The sequence below is a fragment of the Hetaerina americana genome, unplaced genomic scaffold, assembly GCF_022747635.1.
Source record: "Hetaerina americana unplaced genomic scaffold, ioHetAmer1.1.p SCAF_1, whole genome shotgun sequence".
Taxonomy (NCBI): domain Eukaryota; kingdom Metazoa; phylum Arthropoda; class Insecta; order Odonata; family Calopterygidae; genus Hetaerina; species Hetaerina americana.
Window position 1 is genome coordinate 119,829,286 of NW_027286069.1, and position 15,662 is coordinate 119,844,947.

General features: G+C 37.3%; 1 protein-coding gene across 3 annotated transcripts in view; it reads right to left on the reverse strand.

Annotated features, from left to right (window-relative positions):
* Positions 1–803: 803 nt before the first annotated feature.
* The window catches only part of Miro (mitochondrial Rho GTPase), a 43,217-nt gene continuing 28,358 nt past the window's right edge, over positions 804–15,662 (reverse strand). The window contains exons 15-18 of one of the 3 annotated variants that reach the window (XM_071594960.1): positions 15,003–15,092; positions 13,867–14,042; positions 6,836–6,874; positions 804–2,113 (exon numbers count right to left, since the gene is read on the reverse strand). In XM_071594960.1, coding sequence (XP_071451061.1) covers positions 1,984–2,113; positions 6,836–6,874; positions 13,867–14,042; positions 15,003–15,092 — 435 coding nt within the window. In that variant the 3' untranslated portion in view covers positions 804–1,983. Of the gene's footprint in view, positions 2,114–6,787; positions 6,875–13,866; positions 14,043–15,002; positions 15,093–15,662 lie in introns of all 3 variants that reach the window. The other 2 variants (XM_071594951.1, XM_071594967.1) reach the window with 2 other exon arrangements.

Here is a 15,662-nt window from a genome sequence, read left to right on the forward strand (position 1 = left end):
ATAAATAATAGTAGTGATATATATATGTAATAATGCCTAAATATTTCTTGTTTTTTACCAACAAATTAACTGCTTAGGATAAGTACATTTGCACTTTTATGCATCCTCATCCATTGCAAAAATTTCATTAATATTCATTGCATCAGGTTGTGGGTGTTCTAATGTTTCGATAGTGTAGTCACAAAAATCAAGAAAACCACTAATTTCAAGGTATTTAATTGCTTTATTGCAATATCGATATTTTTATATTTGTAATAAATAAAAAACATGTGGCTTTAATGGAAACAAAAACACCTACACAACACTGCGTATTTTATTTAATGAGCTAGAACAATTGGAAGGATTTGGTATTTTCCTGGTGTATAACGTATTTGAAGTTCTCTTGGGCATTCCACTAGCTCAGATAATGTGTTGTTGATGTTGTGAAGATTAACTCTGCCATTGCATTCAGTGCATTGACCTGCATCAGCAGGGCACCTGAGGGTGGGATGGAGTCATGCTCAGAAATGTTGGCAGCATAATACTGCTATCTGCAGGAAAACTCCAAGGAGACTTCTTCTAATGGGCACGCATTGACGAAAGAACAGGAGACCTCATTTTGATGATGCTAAATGTGATTATCAGAGTAGCTCCTCATTATATGTTGAATGGCCATTTCGTGAAATTTTCATTTTTCTTGATTGTAGAAATCTACAAAAATGTTTAAGCAAATGTAGGAACCAAAATCCTTAACATAGTTTCAGTTATTCAATGTTAATTTCAAGTAATTAAATTACTCTTGAGTATTAGCAATAAAAGTTGTGACAATTTTTATTACTTCCACATTTTTACAAAAAATTATTACATCTACATGCACAATTCTATCCAAAACAACTGAAATTAATGGTGAGGTCAAGTGATACAACCTTTGGAAGATTTTTTTCAACATCCATTTTGAACTTTACATAAGGGCAATGTATCTTTCTGGAGTTAAATTAATGCAACAAGGCTCAATTATAATACATTAATATACAGTTCACATAAAATTTGCAGCCGAGCGCACTCACCATGGTACCTTCTTTGAGAAGAACATTATTTCATTATCATGCCAGAGACAGTAAAAACACCACATGCACTGTTTCAATGCAAAATTTTTGCTCCCATGGTTATACAATGACGGTTGTTTGGATTCCTGAAATTTCATAGAAACAGCTCACTCACACAAACTGCTACTCGAAAATATTCTTCTTTGACAAGGATAACCAACTTTTGAAGCACATTCAACTCCTAGACTATATCACTGCCAGCTGTAAAAATACACCATATGCATTCATTGCGCAAAATATTTTATGTCCTGCATAAGCGGCAACGAAAACCAATCAGAACCATGGATTTATTTGTCAGGATAAATATAGAGAATAAAATATAATTTGGGCTGGTACTGAAACAAGCTGTAACAGTGAAACTTATCCCAGGAGATTCCTTTGCAATGCCAGAGACATGATATGCAGACCAAATTATATATAACGTAAATCCATACCTTTTCACCAAAGCAAATTTAATTCTGAACACTTTTTGAATAGACAAGGGAATTATTTCATTAGAAGGATACCACATTAAAATTTTAATACTGGATCAACATATTGATGCCTCATCTCATCTTTCAGAATTAAAGCTACGCTTCTAATTGAGAAAGGAATCCATATCAACTCATGTAAAATTCTTTCTGTTAAACATTATGCAGCATGAATTAACATAATTTATAGATAAATGCTGGTATTCAGTCTTTGGTGATGGGACATTTTTGGTGGAACACATGCTAAATGACTCGGGAATAGAGACGTATGCTACAAAGGTTTGGAGTCAGGTATCCACCAAAAACTACAGCTTATCTAGTCGTTAGAGAATGATGACCTGGTCAAAATGCGATGAATGTTGAGCACAACACAATGAAGGTTGAGCCCTTGCAAACACTGCTGCTCTTCTCTCTTCGGAAGTGAATAATTACCGCCGACTATCAGACTTGAAGACCTTGGCCAGAAGAAATCCAACTGCTGTGGCAGCAGCTATGCAAAGTCCAGCTTTCCACCAACACTGCTGGTCCCCAGGGAATATACCAAGTTGCTTTAAGTGCCTAAAAAACAGAGGAATTCCACTTGTTAAAAAGCTCCATCATAATGTTTACAGGATGATTGCTGTCATATGAAAGGTATGGCATTATAAAAAGAGTAATGACAGCTACTATGGAGGAAAATGTGCACTGCAACTACTTATTTAACTGTTGGATAAACTCATCTTCATAATATACTAACTCATAAGGCCAACTATTTGCTTTAACGTCTCTAGTAAAATTACTAATAATAAATGAAAATTAAAGTAATATACATCACAAAGGCAGAAGAATAAATGTCTAAGTTTAAAGATGGGCTCTGGAGGAAGTGAAAATTTACAAAAATCTAGTTCAGTCAAGGGTGATTGAGCAATGGAGAGAGAGGAGCAAGATAAAACAAGGATAGGAGTGGAAAAAGAAGCTTTTAGGAAGAAAACCAGGATGATGTAAGGAAATAGAATCGTAAGGCAATGACAACATGCTTTGTTTTCGGTGCCTTTCCCTGTGAATGTGAACTGTAGAACTACTGAAAAGAGTTTTAAAGGAATATTGATTTACAAGATATGGATTTGAAGAAGAATGTTAAGTGCCAAAATTTCTATAAATAAAATATTTTAAAGAGTAGGAGATAACAGCAGGCCACACAGGAGCCAAAACTAAAAGGTGAAGGCATGCAATGCACAGGTAATGCTCATTAGAACATGCATTGGAGTCAATTGAAAATTGAGAGAGAGAGAGAAGAGCGTGATTGAAAGAGGGAAAAGGATGTGTTAGGAAGAAGAAGCAAGGAGGACAGAAGAAGCACCAGGAACTCACTTCAGCAGACAGTTGATGATCATTAGGAAATGATTTCACAATTGACTGGGATACCTTGCTCTTTGTGGATTTCACTTTGTTTAATATTAAATTACCAATTACGTTTTCCCCTGTCAACGCATCCATAAATAGTCTTTCAATCTCAAAGAAAATCTGATAAGGTATTGCAGATGAGTAATTCAAAAAAGCAAAGCCTACAAAAATATTTTTTTCAAAACCCTTATATCCATATGGAAAACCTAGAGCATGCAATATGGGATAAATTAGGTATACTCTTAGCAAAAAATATACAGTTAAGGCTTTTAATATATTCAGAATGTATATCAGTAGTTTTTAGTACCAATCATTTATTTTTTGCCATTATTTTTACATTTATTGTCATTACTTCAACCTACATAAAAATTCAATTGCATGGCACAGAAGTGCTGTTTTAGTAATTCTAGCTCTTTTTCAGAAATGTGTACATGCATTTGGGATTCAGAACAGGAATTGAATCAAACTTTGCAGAGAAAATGAGCAAACTGCCACAAAAACCAGGATTCCTGAGCCCATGGCAATTTTGATAGCTTTAAAAACAAATAGATGTTCTGGAATAACATAAAACATTATTTAAACCCACCATATGACTTTAGGATTAGGAATTCTGGACAACATTTTTATTTTAATATTGGTAGAAAGAGTTAGATTAATTGGATATTGTTTGAGGCACAAAATTTTACTGAAGGCCATAACAGAAGTACCTAAAGAGGAATGCCAAGGATGGTATACTTCAGAACAAGGAACAATAAAGGAAAAGGTTAGGGATCTCAGATATTTTACTGACCCAGTCCCATAGAGATGGTTAGAAGTCCCAGTGACATTTTTTAAACGGCAATTCAACATGCTTTAAACAGAAATTTCCAAGACTATTTTGAATTAAGTTTCTTTTAATTTATGTTATGTGATATACTTATTGCTAACAATAACTAAATATTGGCCCAGCATATTAAAACCACTTTAAACTAGGATTAATACGCATGGAAAAATAAAGCCGGTTAAACTTCCTCAAGAGTTTCCACTAGATGTGTCAAACTAACTGGGTTACAAAGAGTTATGATTTGTTCACCTTTCACTTCACCTTTGCCAAAGAAACCAACCAGAAGCCATTTCTGGTGTAAATTAGAAGTGGAATATGTAAAAATATACTTCATCATAATGTCTGATAACTGGCCTAATTAAAACAAATTCACCACAAATGTTCTAGAGTACGAAAACCACATTACACCCTAGGGTGCCACCACCCTTACAAGGCATGGATAAGAAGTATCAGGTGCAATTTTATCCTGAGGTAACTGTACATTGCAGCGTGTGGGCTTGGTGGTCTGACCTACAACCCACACACCAAAAGCCAATCGCTTGCGAGCATTCCTTCAGGTTAGTACGTGCTTTTAGTGGACCCCTGTCGAGTGACTCGGTGCAAAATGCAACAAACCATTGAACATACCACACACCATCAAATTTTGTGTCAGACTCGGGTAATTGGGTACGGAGATGCTGGGCATGATTCACCAAGTGTTGAAAGATGAAAGCATGTCACAAAATACAGTTTTTAAGCGGCACACGCTCTTCAAAGATGGCCGAGAGAGTGTGGAGGACAAACCCCGCACCGAATGGTTGTCGAAGTCAACAACATGCAATGTGTACATTAAGTGCTGAATCCAAACCATTGGTTAAGTGCATGCATTATCGCAGATCGTATATGGGAATTGATAAGATGACAGTGCACACCATTATGTCTCTGAAAATTTAGTGATGCAAAAGATCTGCACTGAACTCGTCCTCCCGAAGGTCTTCACGGACGACCAAGAGCAGATGTGTGTGTGTTCTGGCGATGACCTCTTGCAATGGCATAGCGAGAATTCCCCAACCCCCTTATAATCCCGACTTGGCGCCAGCAGACCCCATTCCCATTCCAAAAAGTGAAATCCTCCCTCTAAGGACACCTCCATGGGACCCTAATTGCCATCAAAGAAGCTTGCACGAGTACCCCTTAAAGGACCATCTGGAATACCCCTAACTAAGGAGCCTTCGAGGCGTGAAAAACCCGCTAGCAAAAGTGCGTCGACTCTCAAGGGATTTACCTGGAAGAATTTGAGGCACTGTAGCAATATCTGAAATAAATCTATTTTTCCAAAACTTTTCACGGTACTTTTTATAGAAAACTTGTTTTACAATTTTCCAAAGCTGAGAGAGGCTTGCTTTTCCACCATTTTTATTTTTTTTGACAGGCAATGGAACATTGGATCTGATTAAGTGTTGACATCCATGGTAGGACATTGCAGTGCATTTGAAAACCAAGTGAAAATTTGATTAAGCATTGAGTGCCCATAGTTTAAAAAAAGCATCCAATCTCAAATCTCTACAATGAATGACATACTGCATATTTCTCACTGAAAACATAACTTAATGGGGTTATCTGAAAGGATTTCCCGCATGGATGTAATGAAATCATAAGTGACCCTTCCTTATTCATCCATATCAGAATTTTACAATAAAAATAAAAAGCTAAAAAAATTTTCTTGAACTTAATAAACTGCTAAACCTAAAGATGAGTTATTAACACAGTAAATTGCATACGAGTTGAGAAGTATACATAATGCAAAATACACAACATCTCAACAACGAGTATTTCCTGGTGAATTGCCTTGGTTGATTAATCCTGGGTCTCAAACTGGGCCGAGCCCCGAGAACTCTACTTAGCTATAGTAAATATTATTCAGAGGCATGGCAGCCTATTGGATAGAATGCTAAGCTAATGATTGGAGGGTCATCTGCACATCACCAGTTATACCCAGGCAGCATGATTTTGTGTGCACCAGACCTTCTGGGGAACATTTTGGTTTTGGCACAGGGATTAAATCTTAACCCCATTGACAAAAATGTGCCTCACTTCCCTACCCTCCATGCCCTGCTATGTACAGGGTATATAATTTAAACTCTACTATCCCATCGCACTAATATTAGGGTTGAGGACAGTGGCTCTAGGTCGTTTGAGCTTGCAGTGAAAAATGTTATGCATAAAACTCTGAACATTAAAAAAAAATCAGATGAGCATTTGAAATCACAGTATGAAATAACTAATTCTAGGTTTGTTTGAAATAGTTTTCTTATTCTATTTCAATAACACTAATTGTTAAGGTAAGATACTATATGTGAGATAATGCAGTGAAACAGAGCTTTGACCTGACATTCATGGTTGTGAATTTAAAAAAAAATAATCATCTAGTACTAAATTCACTATTTTAAATAAATACATTATCTCTAATGCAATAATATGCCATAGTAACTATAATATGTATTAGCGGGCAATATACAACATTCCAAGTCAACAAAAGATTATTACAGGCAAGACAATCTCTGCCAAGGAAAACATGAAAACATATGAAAAAAACTCAGAAAAGCTTACAACATGTTCCAAACGGAGATGAAAAAATTATATTTTCATCTAAATGCTCAAATCCTCTACATGATCAAATCCTGACAAAGAACCTGTAAGAGTTACAGTGAATATAATCGCACAATTTTGAATATTTTTTTCTCTTACTGCGCTCAAACTTTAAAATTGGGACCTCTTTAATATTTTGGATCACCATCACTTCACACACACTCGCTCCTTATTCCCAATTTAATTACCTGCTAATAAAGCTATGCAATCACACAATTATGACTCATGTAAATCAAAGATCAATGTCGTGTTCATGAGCGATACACAGGGGTGATGTGATATCCAGCAATCAGTTAGTAAGAATGCAAAATTGAACACAGGCCCACTTGATAAAAAGAAGAGAAGAAGGGGGAAGGAGATTTGAAGAGAGGATGAGAGGCAACAGCTTTCATTTTTACCGTAGGGCAAATGAGGAGCCACTATGCAAGAGCGAAGCACCGACCGACCTGTGCTTGTAGAAGAGGACCCAAGCGGCTTGAAAACGGCTGGCCGTGAGGCATCCGAAGCAGGCAGGGGGTCGTTTCAAGAGAGGATGAAGGCAGGAGGGGGGGGGGGGGGGGGCAAAAGTGAGTGAATTGTGGGATAGAGGAAAATGAATGTGAGGGATGCGAGGGTTAAAAATTAATGGGGAAAATTAGGAAGGGGGAAAATTCAGGGAATGGGGATTCATGAAGGTCAATTGAAAGTAAGTCACCAAAACAAGAAAATAATGGTGGGATGGAAGGGGGACATTGAGAAAGGGGTAGGGGAAAAGCGGAGAGAATGACAATAAATTAGTAAATGCAACATCAGAAGTTTGTTACATGCGGTTACAACACTCATATGTGCCTTTAGGCTGCAACAATGGGCATTAAGAATCCTAGGCAATTCAAGGTAACTCAAGGGCAAATATTTGTGAGCCTTACTTCAAAAAATTCATAATTTTTACCATTCCTTGAAGTTGAAATTCCATGCCATTATTATTGTGCAGCAAAACAAAGTCACTTTCAATTTGATAACCAATTCTGATACACATAGGCACAGCACAAGAGGTTGTAATATAATAATAATAATACTTTATTCATTTTGAAAAATGGTACAATCATATTACTGAAGGATAACTGCCCATAACACAGCTATGTTTGATAAGAACCCTCCTCATGCTGGTGCGAAATTCCTGAAAACATTACCTCGAAAACTAAGGGAAATGGATACTTTTTTGCCATTCAAATCTAAACATAATCAGTTCGTGTGCGGCCATCAATGCTGGCACACAGAGTTAGGTCACGTCTCTCTCTTTAATGATAAATAATTTTCTTCTTATATGCTCTGTTAGAGTTATTTTCTTTACTTTTGACTGCACATTTACATTCAAATTCTAATTGCAATGATTTGTGTTTGTAATATTTGCAGTCAACGCGATGTGTTCCATACATCTCACAAACATGCATTCCATGAACCAATAAATATTATTATTATTATCATTCAATGTTTTCAAATAGGGAGGATTGAAAGATCACAGCCATAATCACACTGCGTGTCATGTCAGCTGTGGCATCAGAGGCAGAATTACAACATTAGCAAACGTCAGCTTCGTTTTCCCTTCAATCTTTATTTAACTCTCGTCACCTGAAAATGTTTTTCCACTATTTACAAGAGAAGAGAATTGTCAATTAAATATTACTGATTTAAAGTGAGTATCTATGCAAGTCTGAAATGGTATTCACTGTATTTGTTTGTTAAGAGGAAGTATTTTTCCCCCTCAAAAATACAGCTCAAATCTTCTTGACTCTTGTGCATCTGTAGTTATGTGTCCTGTGCATCAAAACTGGCAGCACCGAAATAAGTTTGATGAGAAAACATGTGCACAGTTTACTCATTCACTGCCATCAATTCCAATCAGCAGGGAAGGTTTTTACGAACTTAGTATCACCGATGGTAATCTGCCGGTTAAGGTAGATTACCATCAGATGGACACAAACTACACAATGATAATTACCCTCTTTTTAGCCTCTTCTTACAAAACACAGCCTCACATCCAACGTTACAATAAGCTCCACTTCAATTCTACACGCGAGGTGGCAATCAAATAAACAGAGTGGTGCTGCTACCAGCAAACAGCGAGTGCACCGCGGCAGGTTGAACATGTCTTTGCCTGTCGATACTTCCCCTACCCTGAGCTGGATGTGCGCGGTCGTACATTGCAGTGGCAATGGCCCATTCCAAGTCCTTGCGCCAGAGTCTTGTTGAAAAATGCAAAGTGTCCAGATTGAGCAATGATTTAACCTCAAGTTTCTCGTGAAACTGGGGAAAACTGCTACAGAAACTTGTGCCATGTCAAAGAAAGTGTACGGCAGGGAATGTTTATCATGCACACAAGTTTTGGAGTGGTTCAAAAGGTTTAAGGTGGGATGTGAAGTGACCAAAGAAGATTCACAACCCTTAACACGAAAAACGGACAACAACATCCACAAAATTTTTGTTTGAGCGTTCAAACCTTTGCGGGACTCACTTGAATCAACGAAGGAAGCATCTGCCAGATTTTGCATGAATAATTCAACATGCACAAAGTTTGCCCAAAAATGGTGCCAAAACTTCTCATTGCAGAGCAAAAGGAATCAAGAATGAACTTTTTTGCTGACTTTTTAAACAACCCAGTGATAATGACCCAGACTTGTTAGGGCAATTGTTACTAGTGAAGAATCACTTTTTTTTTTACCTGTGATCCCAAAACAAAGCACCAATGGATGCATCGGCAGAGCCCACACTCACCACAGCAAAAAAAAAATAAAAAATTAGCAAATCAAAATTCAAAGCCGTGATGATTGTTTTTTTTTCGACAAGCATGTAATTGTCCAGGTTCACTGGATCCCTGAAGGCCAGAGTCCATCAACATTATTGCACCATGGTTTTGACTTTGTGAACGAGTGAGGAGAAGCAATTTAAGGTAGAGCAATTCTTGGATGCTTCAACAAGACAATTTTCAAGCTCATGCTGCTTTGACTGTGAAAACGTTCTTTGCAAAATATGGCGTCACCATGTGGAAACACCCACCGTACTTCCCTGATACGGCCCTCTGTGACTTTATTTTTATTTCCTAAGGCCAAATTGGAGCTTAAGGGAAGAGATTTGAATGTGTGGAAGCAGGGAAAACAAAAGAGATGGAGTTTCTCAACAAGCTGACAGAAGCGGACTTCCAGAACTGCTTTGAACAATGGGAGAATCGTATGGAGGGTTATAGGGATCAGCAAGGAGAGTACATTGAAAGTGATAAACCTTCCAATGCCCAATTGATGATCAATAAAATGTTTTATAGCACCAGTCTGGTTATTTAATTGCCACACCTCATATTCCCTTCCTCCCTTCATTTTGTCCAACATCCTTATCTTATTCCTTGTTCCCTTCCTCGTTTGCCAAATATTCTCCCTTCCATCACAGTCTTCTACATCCCATTGCCAATCAATGAGCTTTGCATCCATTTTTACTCTCTCCTTATGATTTCTTCCAACAATCTCTCTCCTCTCCCACCATCTATGCCTAGCACTTCATCTCGTTTGTTTTCCTTTCAAACCCATTATGTCAGTCGCGTATTCAGGCAATTCTACTTCCTTACCTATAAATTCTCAGTAACAGCAGTAAGTATTTTGAGTTAGTTATTGCAAATTATTGCAGACACTGCAGAAGATTCAAAGCAAAATCAACAGGAAAAAACCAGCTCCACTGATTTGAACTCATATCCCAGGCTAAGTAATGTAATAGGTCCTGAATGTAATATTCTTCTGATGCTACCCACCAGAACCTACTATCACTCTCCCAAAAGCAGATAATAATTGATCTCAGGAGCTCATGAGAATGGGATCCTCTAGCTTTCAGAAGTGGTAGCATGTGGTCCAATCGACACAGTTTTTCAGAGGTGTCAGTAGTCCCAGCCACTAATCTGCCTCGCCATGGCCCTATTAACTCCCAGGAAGCTCACAAATCCAAGAGACCAACCTCCTCTACTCACAAACATTAAATGCAGGGGCTTACATCTAATCCTTCATGCACTAATATGTGATTATGCAATGGAAATTCAGTCAATATTTTCTAAATAATTTTTAAAGCTAAATTAGCCATGACACCTCTTTAAAAATCTTTCTGAAGGAAACAAAAAAACTAATGGTTAAAGATGATTACTGGTCAGGTCAAACCAGCAGGATATCATTTTATAAGGCTTCACGATGCAACTGAATGCTTACGTAAGTTATCAGAGTAAATTACTTGAGTGCAGATGGAAAAACTTTTCCAAATGATCAATATCATCAGGCACTAACAAGGAGTCAAGGGAATGGGATTAGAGGGGAGTTTCTTGCTGGGATCAATGCCCATCTGCCTATGAATCTGCCCATCAAACACCTGGATGTTGAATAATCAGCACTCTACTGTTATGTGAAATCTCAAGAGGTAAGGCCATAATAATACTATGTCCAGTACAATGGCTCTGCATGAGAGTGGTATTTAGCTTCCTGATGCCAAATTCAAATGATATTCGGTGGATAGATGGTAGGGTGGATAGGGCGTTGGATTGCTAACCTAATGGTCACTGGTGTAATTTTTTTTAGGAATTAGATTGCATTTCTAAATGGTCTTCCAACTGGGGATTGACATTAAATTATAATAAATGCACGGTGGTAAATTTCTTTAAAAGATCAACGGGATTTGCTTACAAATTAGCTGGAGTTGACCTAGCAGTAGTTGATACGGTAAAATACCTAGGTGTCACATTCACAAAAGACTTAACTTGGGGGACTCACATACGTAAAGTCTACGGTCAAGCATATAAAAAATTGGGATTCATTAGACACATTGTCGACAAAAGTGACTCGAAGGTCAAGGAACGTTGTTACCACGCTCTTGTAAGGCCTTATTTAGAATACGCATGTAGCGTGTGGGATCCGAGTGAAAAAGGTCTAATTTGGGAAATTGAGAAGGTTTAACGCCGGGCAGCACGTTTTGTAAAAAATTCTTACGATAAAACGCAAAGCGTCACCGAAATGCTCATGGAATTGGGGTGGGAATCATTGGCAGAGAGACGATTCAATGCAAGATTGAAATTATTAAATAAATTCAGATCCGCATGTTTCAGCACCGAGGTCTCGCAAATTATTCGTACTCCTACATACATTGGTCGCTTGGATCATGCATATGAAATTCGGGAAATAGATGCCAGAACTAGCCGACTCAAGGACTCCTTCTTCCCACGGACAATACGGGATAGCAACTGCAGGGTTATGGATAGCAAAAATTCCACTTGCCACCCTCAGCGTCTAAAAAATAATTAGTTCTACTTAAATGCATGCTCTTCCACTAACCTTATGTGTTTTGTTATAATAACCCATTCTTTCCAAATGACCTCATTAGTGTTCATCTGCTTTTAAATCTTACTTTCAATACCTCGTCCCTCTCCGCGGGGGGAAATTCGTACTACCTGCAACGTTGGGTCGCATTCCCTGCCTTTTACAGCCTCCTCGGGGGGGAGAGTGTTTTGTGGTGCATGTTCATGTGGTAGTGGTGTTTCACATTCTTGCTTGTTGTGTCCTGGCTTGCGTGTTGTTGGATGGCTTTCGTGCTGCATCCTGGGGTGCAGCTGTTCCTTGATTTATGGTATATGTGTTTTAATGAGTGTTGGATGAAGGAATATTTGCATGAGTATGTGTGCTGCTGTGGTGTAATTTTTCATGTGGCTGTTTTGCATGTGGTATTTTTCCTTTTTACGGTTGGTGACCTAACATCTGCTTTTAAATCTTACTTTCAATACCTCGTCCCTCTCCGCGGATGGAAATTCCCGCTACCTATAACGCCTGTGTTGATTTATGGTATATGTGTTGGCATGAGTGTTGGATGAAGGAATATTTGTGTGAGTATGTGTGCTGCTGTGGTGTAATTTTTCATGTGGCTGTTTTGCATGTGGTACTGTTCCTTTTTACGGTTGGTGACCTAACACCCCCGCCACACGCCCTTGCGGCGGCTTACGGGGTATTATGTAGATGTAGATGATATTCAAATAACTAATTTGCTAACAACTTAATTCCAAAAGAAATATACTTCATTTGCTTATTGCAACCATGCATTCCTAAAAATAAGTAAATTAAACAGATAACAAAGTTGCATGATAAATTTCAGAGACAAATTACAAATACTTTATTCCCTGACACATAAGATGCAATTTTTTTTACTTCAAAATATACCCCAGCCAGGTGATTTGCCTGAAAAATAATGGCTATTACATATTTTTTCCCTCATTAGGCATAGAAAATGGTTGACATTATCACAAATGTCAATACTATCACTCTTTTGATTCAGTAGTAAGCAACAAGAGTTTTGATATTTTGTTAAAAGTACTTCCTGAAAATATTCCCACAGAAAGAAGCCAGCCGAAAAGCATTTTGGCCTGGCGATGATGAATTTTCGGGAATGCAACAATTCAATTTTCTTTGCATTAAGTTTAAACATCAAAATAATTTCATCATTTCCGTCTGATTCAAGTATTTTTCGTAAATTCTGACCCAATAAATCTGGGTGCATCTTAAGGGGCAGGAAATACAGTAATTTAAATAATTTCACAAAAACGAAATGTCTTACAAGTCTGATTTGAAAGTATCAGTGGAATAAAAATGCCCATGGATATCAGAGATGTTTGGCGTAGATTAGGTGAATAGATTTTTAGCATTTCACCAATTTCCTTTACAGCTTTGCTTGATGAAAACATTTTTTTTAATTCCACAGTATGAAACTTTTAAAAGGCTTTCATACTTTAAAACCGGCTAGGTTATTAATGTAACTAAATTGGCAGAAATTTATCATGCATTCTCTTCCAAGTGAAGCTTTTGTTAGGAGTGAAAGATGCAGCGCGTGCCCTGTCTATGAGGGCACATGCTGTTAGTATATTATCCCAAGACCACTCCATTAAGGATTGGCCAAGAACAAGACTTCCAGGAAAGTAAAATAAGTAAATATTCATTACTTGAGCAATTATCATGGTTTCTGCAAGCTGGCCTCAAAACATTGTGCCAATATTGACAAGGAGAAGATTGCAGGAAAAAAAATGGTTAATTATGAAAGTTTTCAATGAAATATTAGTTGCAAGTTGCCCAGGAAGCATGGAATATCATGACTCAGCTCTAATAAAAATCCAGTTATAATTTTGCATGATATTTCTCATTTTAGAGAGCAACTTTGATGGAGTGGGAGGTAGATTTCTTGCTTTTCAAATGGATGGGTATATTTCCACTTCAGGAAACTCAAACTGAAATGGTACAATACATATATTACTAAACATTAGACAATTGTGTGCAACACAAGTCCTAGGTACTAAAAAATTGTCTGAAACATTAAAAAATGATTTTATAGGCTGGGTGCAAAAATATTAAAGTGTGTAAGTGATGAACATTTTCTCTTGAAACTATCACATACGTAGTCACTTGTCAAGGAGTACAGACTACTTATTTTATAAACTTACGGGAAAGCAGCCATAGTTCCTAATTTGACAAACACATCCTTAGAGGCACCACTTCCCAAGGGATTGGGATGTAACAGTTTCTCATTTGACTTTGGAGGATATACTGGTAGGGAAAAGGGCTGAAGAGGGGGAAGTCGGTTATCAGAGCAGAACTGCGCTGGCTGCACCAGATACTCCTAAAGAAACAGCAAAAGACATACATCCTTAGTGCATCAAGCTCCTCAAAAATAACCAGAAAATGAAACCAGTTCAATCTTTTGATATTAAACGTTAAACCTTCCAGGTTAAATGCTAGTCATCCAGAATATAAGAATACAATGATAAATCCTTATTGTTATCATATTTAATGAGGTTATTAATGTCTGAAATAATTGTTTTGGCAATGCTAATAATTCATTATTTGCCCAATGGCAAGTATTAGTTAAATGCACAGCAGAAGGCATTATACATATATTATGACAAAATTACACTGCAACAACTCCTTCGTTTTGGCAATACTAATGATTGATTTGCCCACCTTAGTAAAACAGACTTTTCCCTTCACACATAGCAATCATTCTATTGGACTGTTATCATAAGCACTCCAATCTTCATCAGCATTTCTCAGAAATGAGATTTGATTTTTATGGTTCATAAGTGATTTCAGGGGATTTAATAGCCTTGTCATTGAGAATTTCCAAAACCCAATGAAGTGATGCCACTTCAAAAGCAGCAAAAATGATGAGCAAGATGAATGTTGCCCTCGAGTCCCAAATGGAGAGGGCTTGTATCTCCAAAAAAATGTACCTCCTAATTTCATGAGAAGCATACTTGAACATTTGTATAAACACAAAGAAATCTACAAATTTTCAATGCTGTATTCAAATTTAAGCTCAGTTGTGGTAAGATTTCCCCACATCAATCTACTTTGGTTGTTCCAATAAGGGAAATATGTAAGTAGTTGAACCAGAAACCATTACTGATGCTAATAATAGTATATTGTTGATAAAAAATATTTTAGCATGTAAAAACATTTAATGATAGTGGGAAGCCCGAGTGAAAATGCCATAGGTGGGAAACATCAAGGGATCAAGTAACACTGGCCACAAGGGATATGGTTAGTTGGTGACAGCAATAGTTAGAAAGAGAGAGAGAACCTGACGAACGGCATCATTCAAGCAGTTTCCACATGATTCCGCATGGCTGCCAACTATTAACACTGGAATGGGAGCCTCAGCATAATATTTCTGAAAAAGAGAGATTATCCACAATGTACGCACATTTTATACTCATATAAAGAATTAAAAGAGTTTTAGCTGTTTTATGCTTAAAAAACATTTGTTTGGAGTGCTTTTGACAATTCTACATGAAGAATATCAATCTTCTACAGCACAGGTATACAGACATAATTTGAGACATATGTACTACCTATCACACCTTTCCTTGATAGAATTTACAGTCACTATTATGTGTATATATATATATATATATATATACATATATATATAAAATATATATTATATATATTTAAATATATAATATATATTATATATATTAATATAATTCTATATATATATATCCCTCCCCGGACTACAACCTTGACGTGGTGGAAGGGCTTGTGCGTTCCCACGAACACTAGAGCTGTGCTGGCGGGAGTAATAACAATTGCTCCTGGTAGGTTCACCCATGCCAGATAGGTCGAAGGTTAGGAGCCAGACGAAAGGTAGTCCACGCGGCATCTGTTCCTCAGTGAGGCGGCTGCAATGGCGTCTGACCCCAGTGGGGCAGCCAGTAAGTGATGGTGTCACATTAAAAAC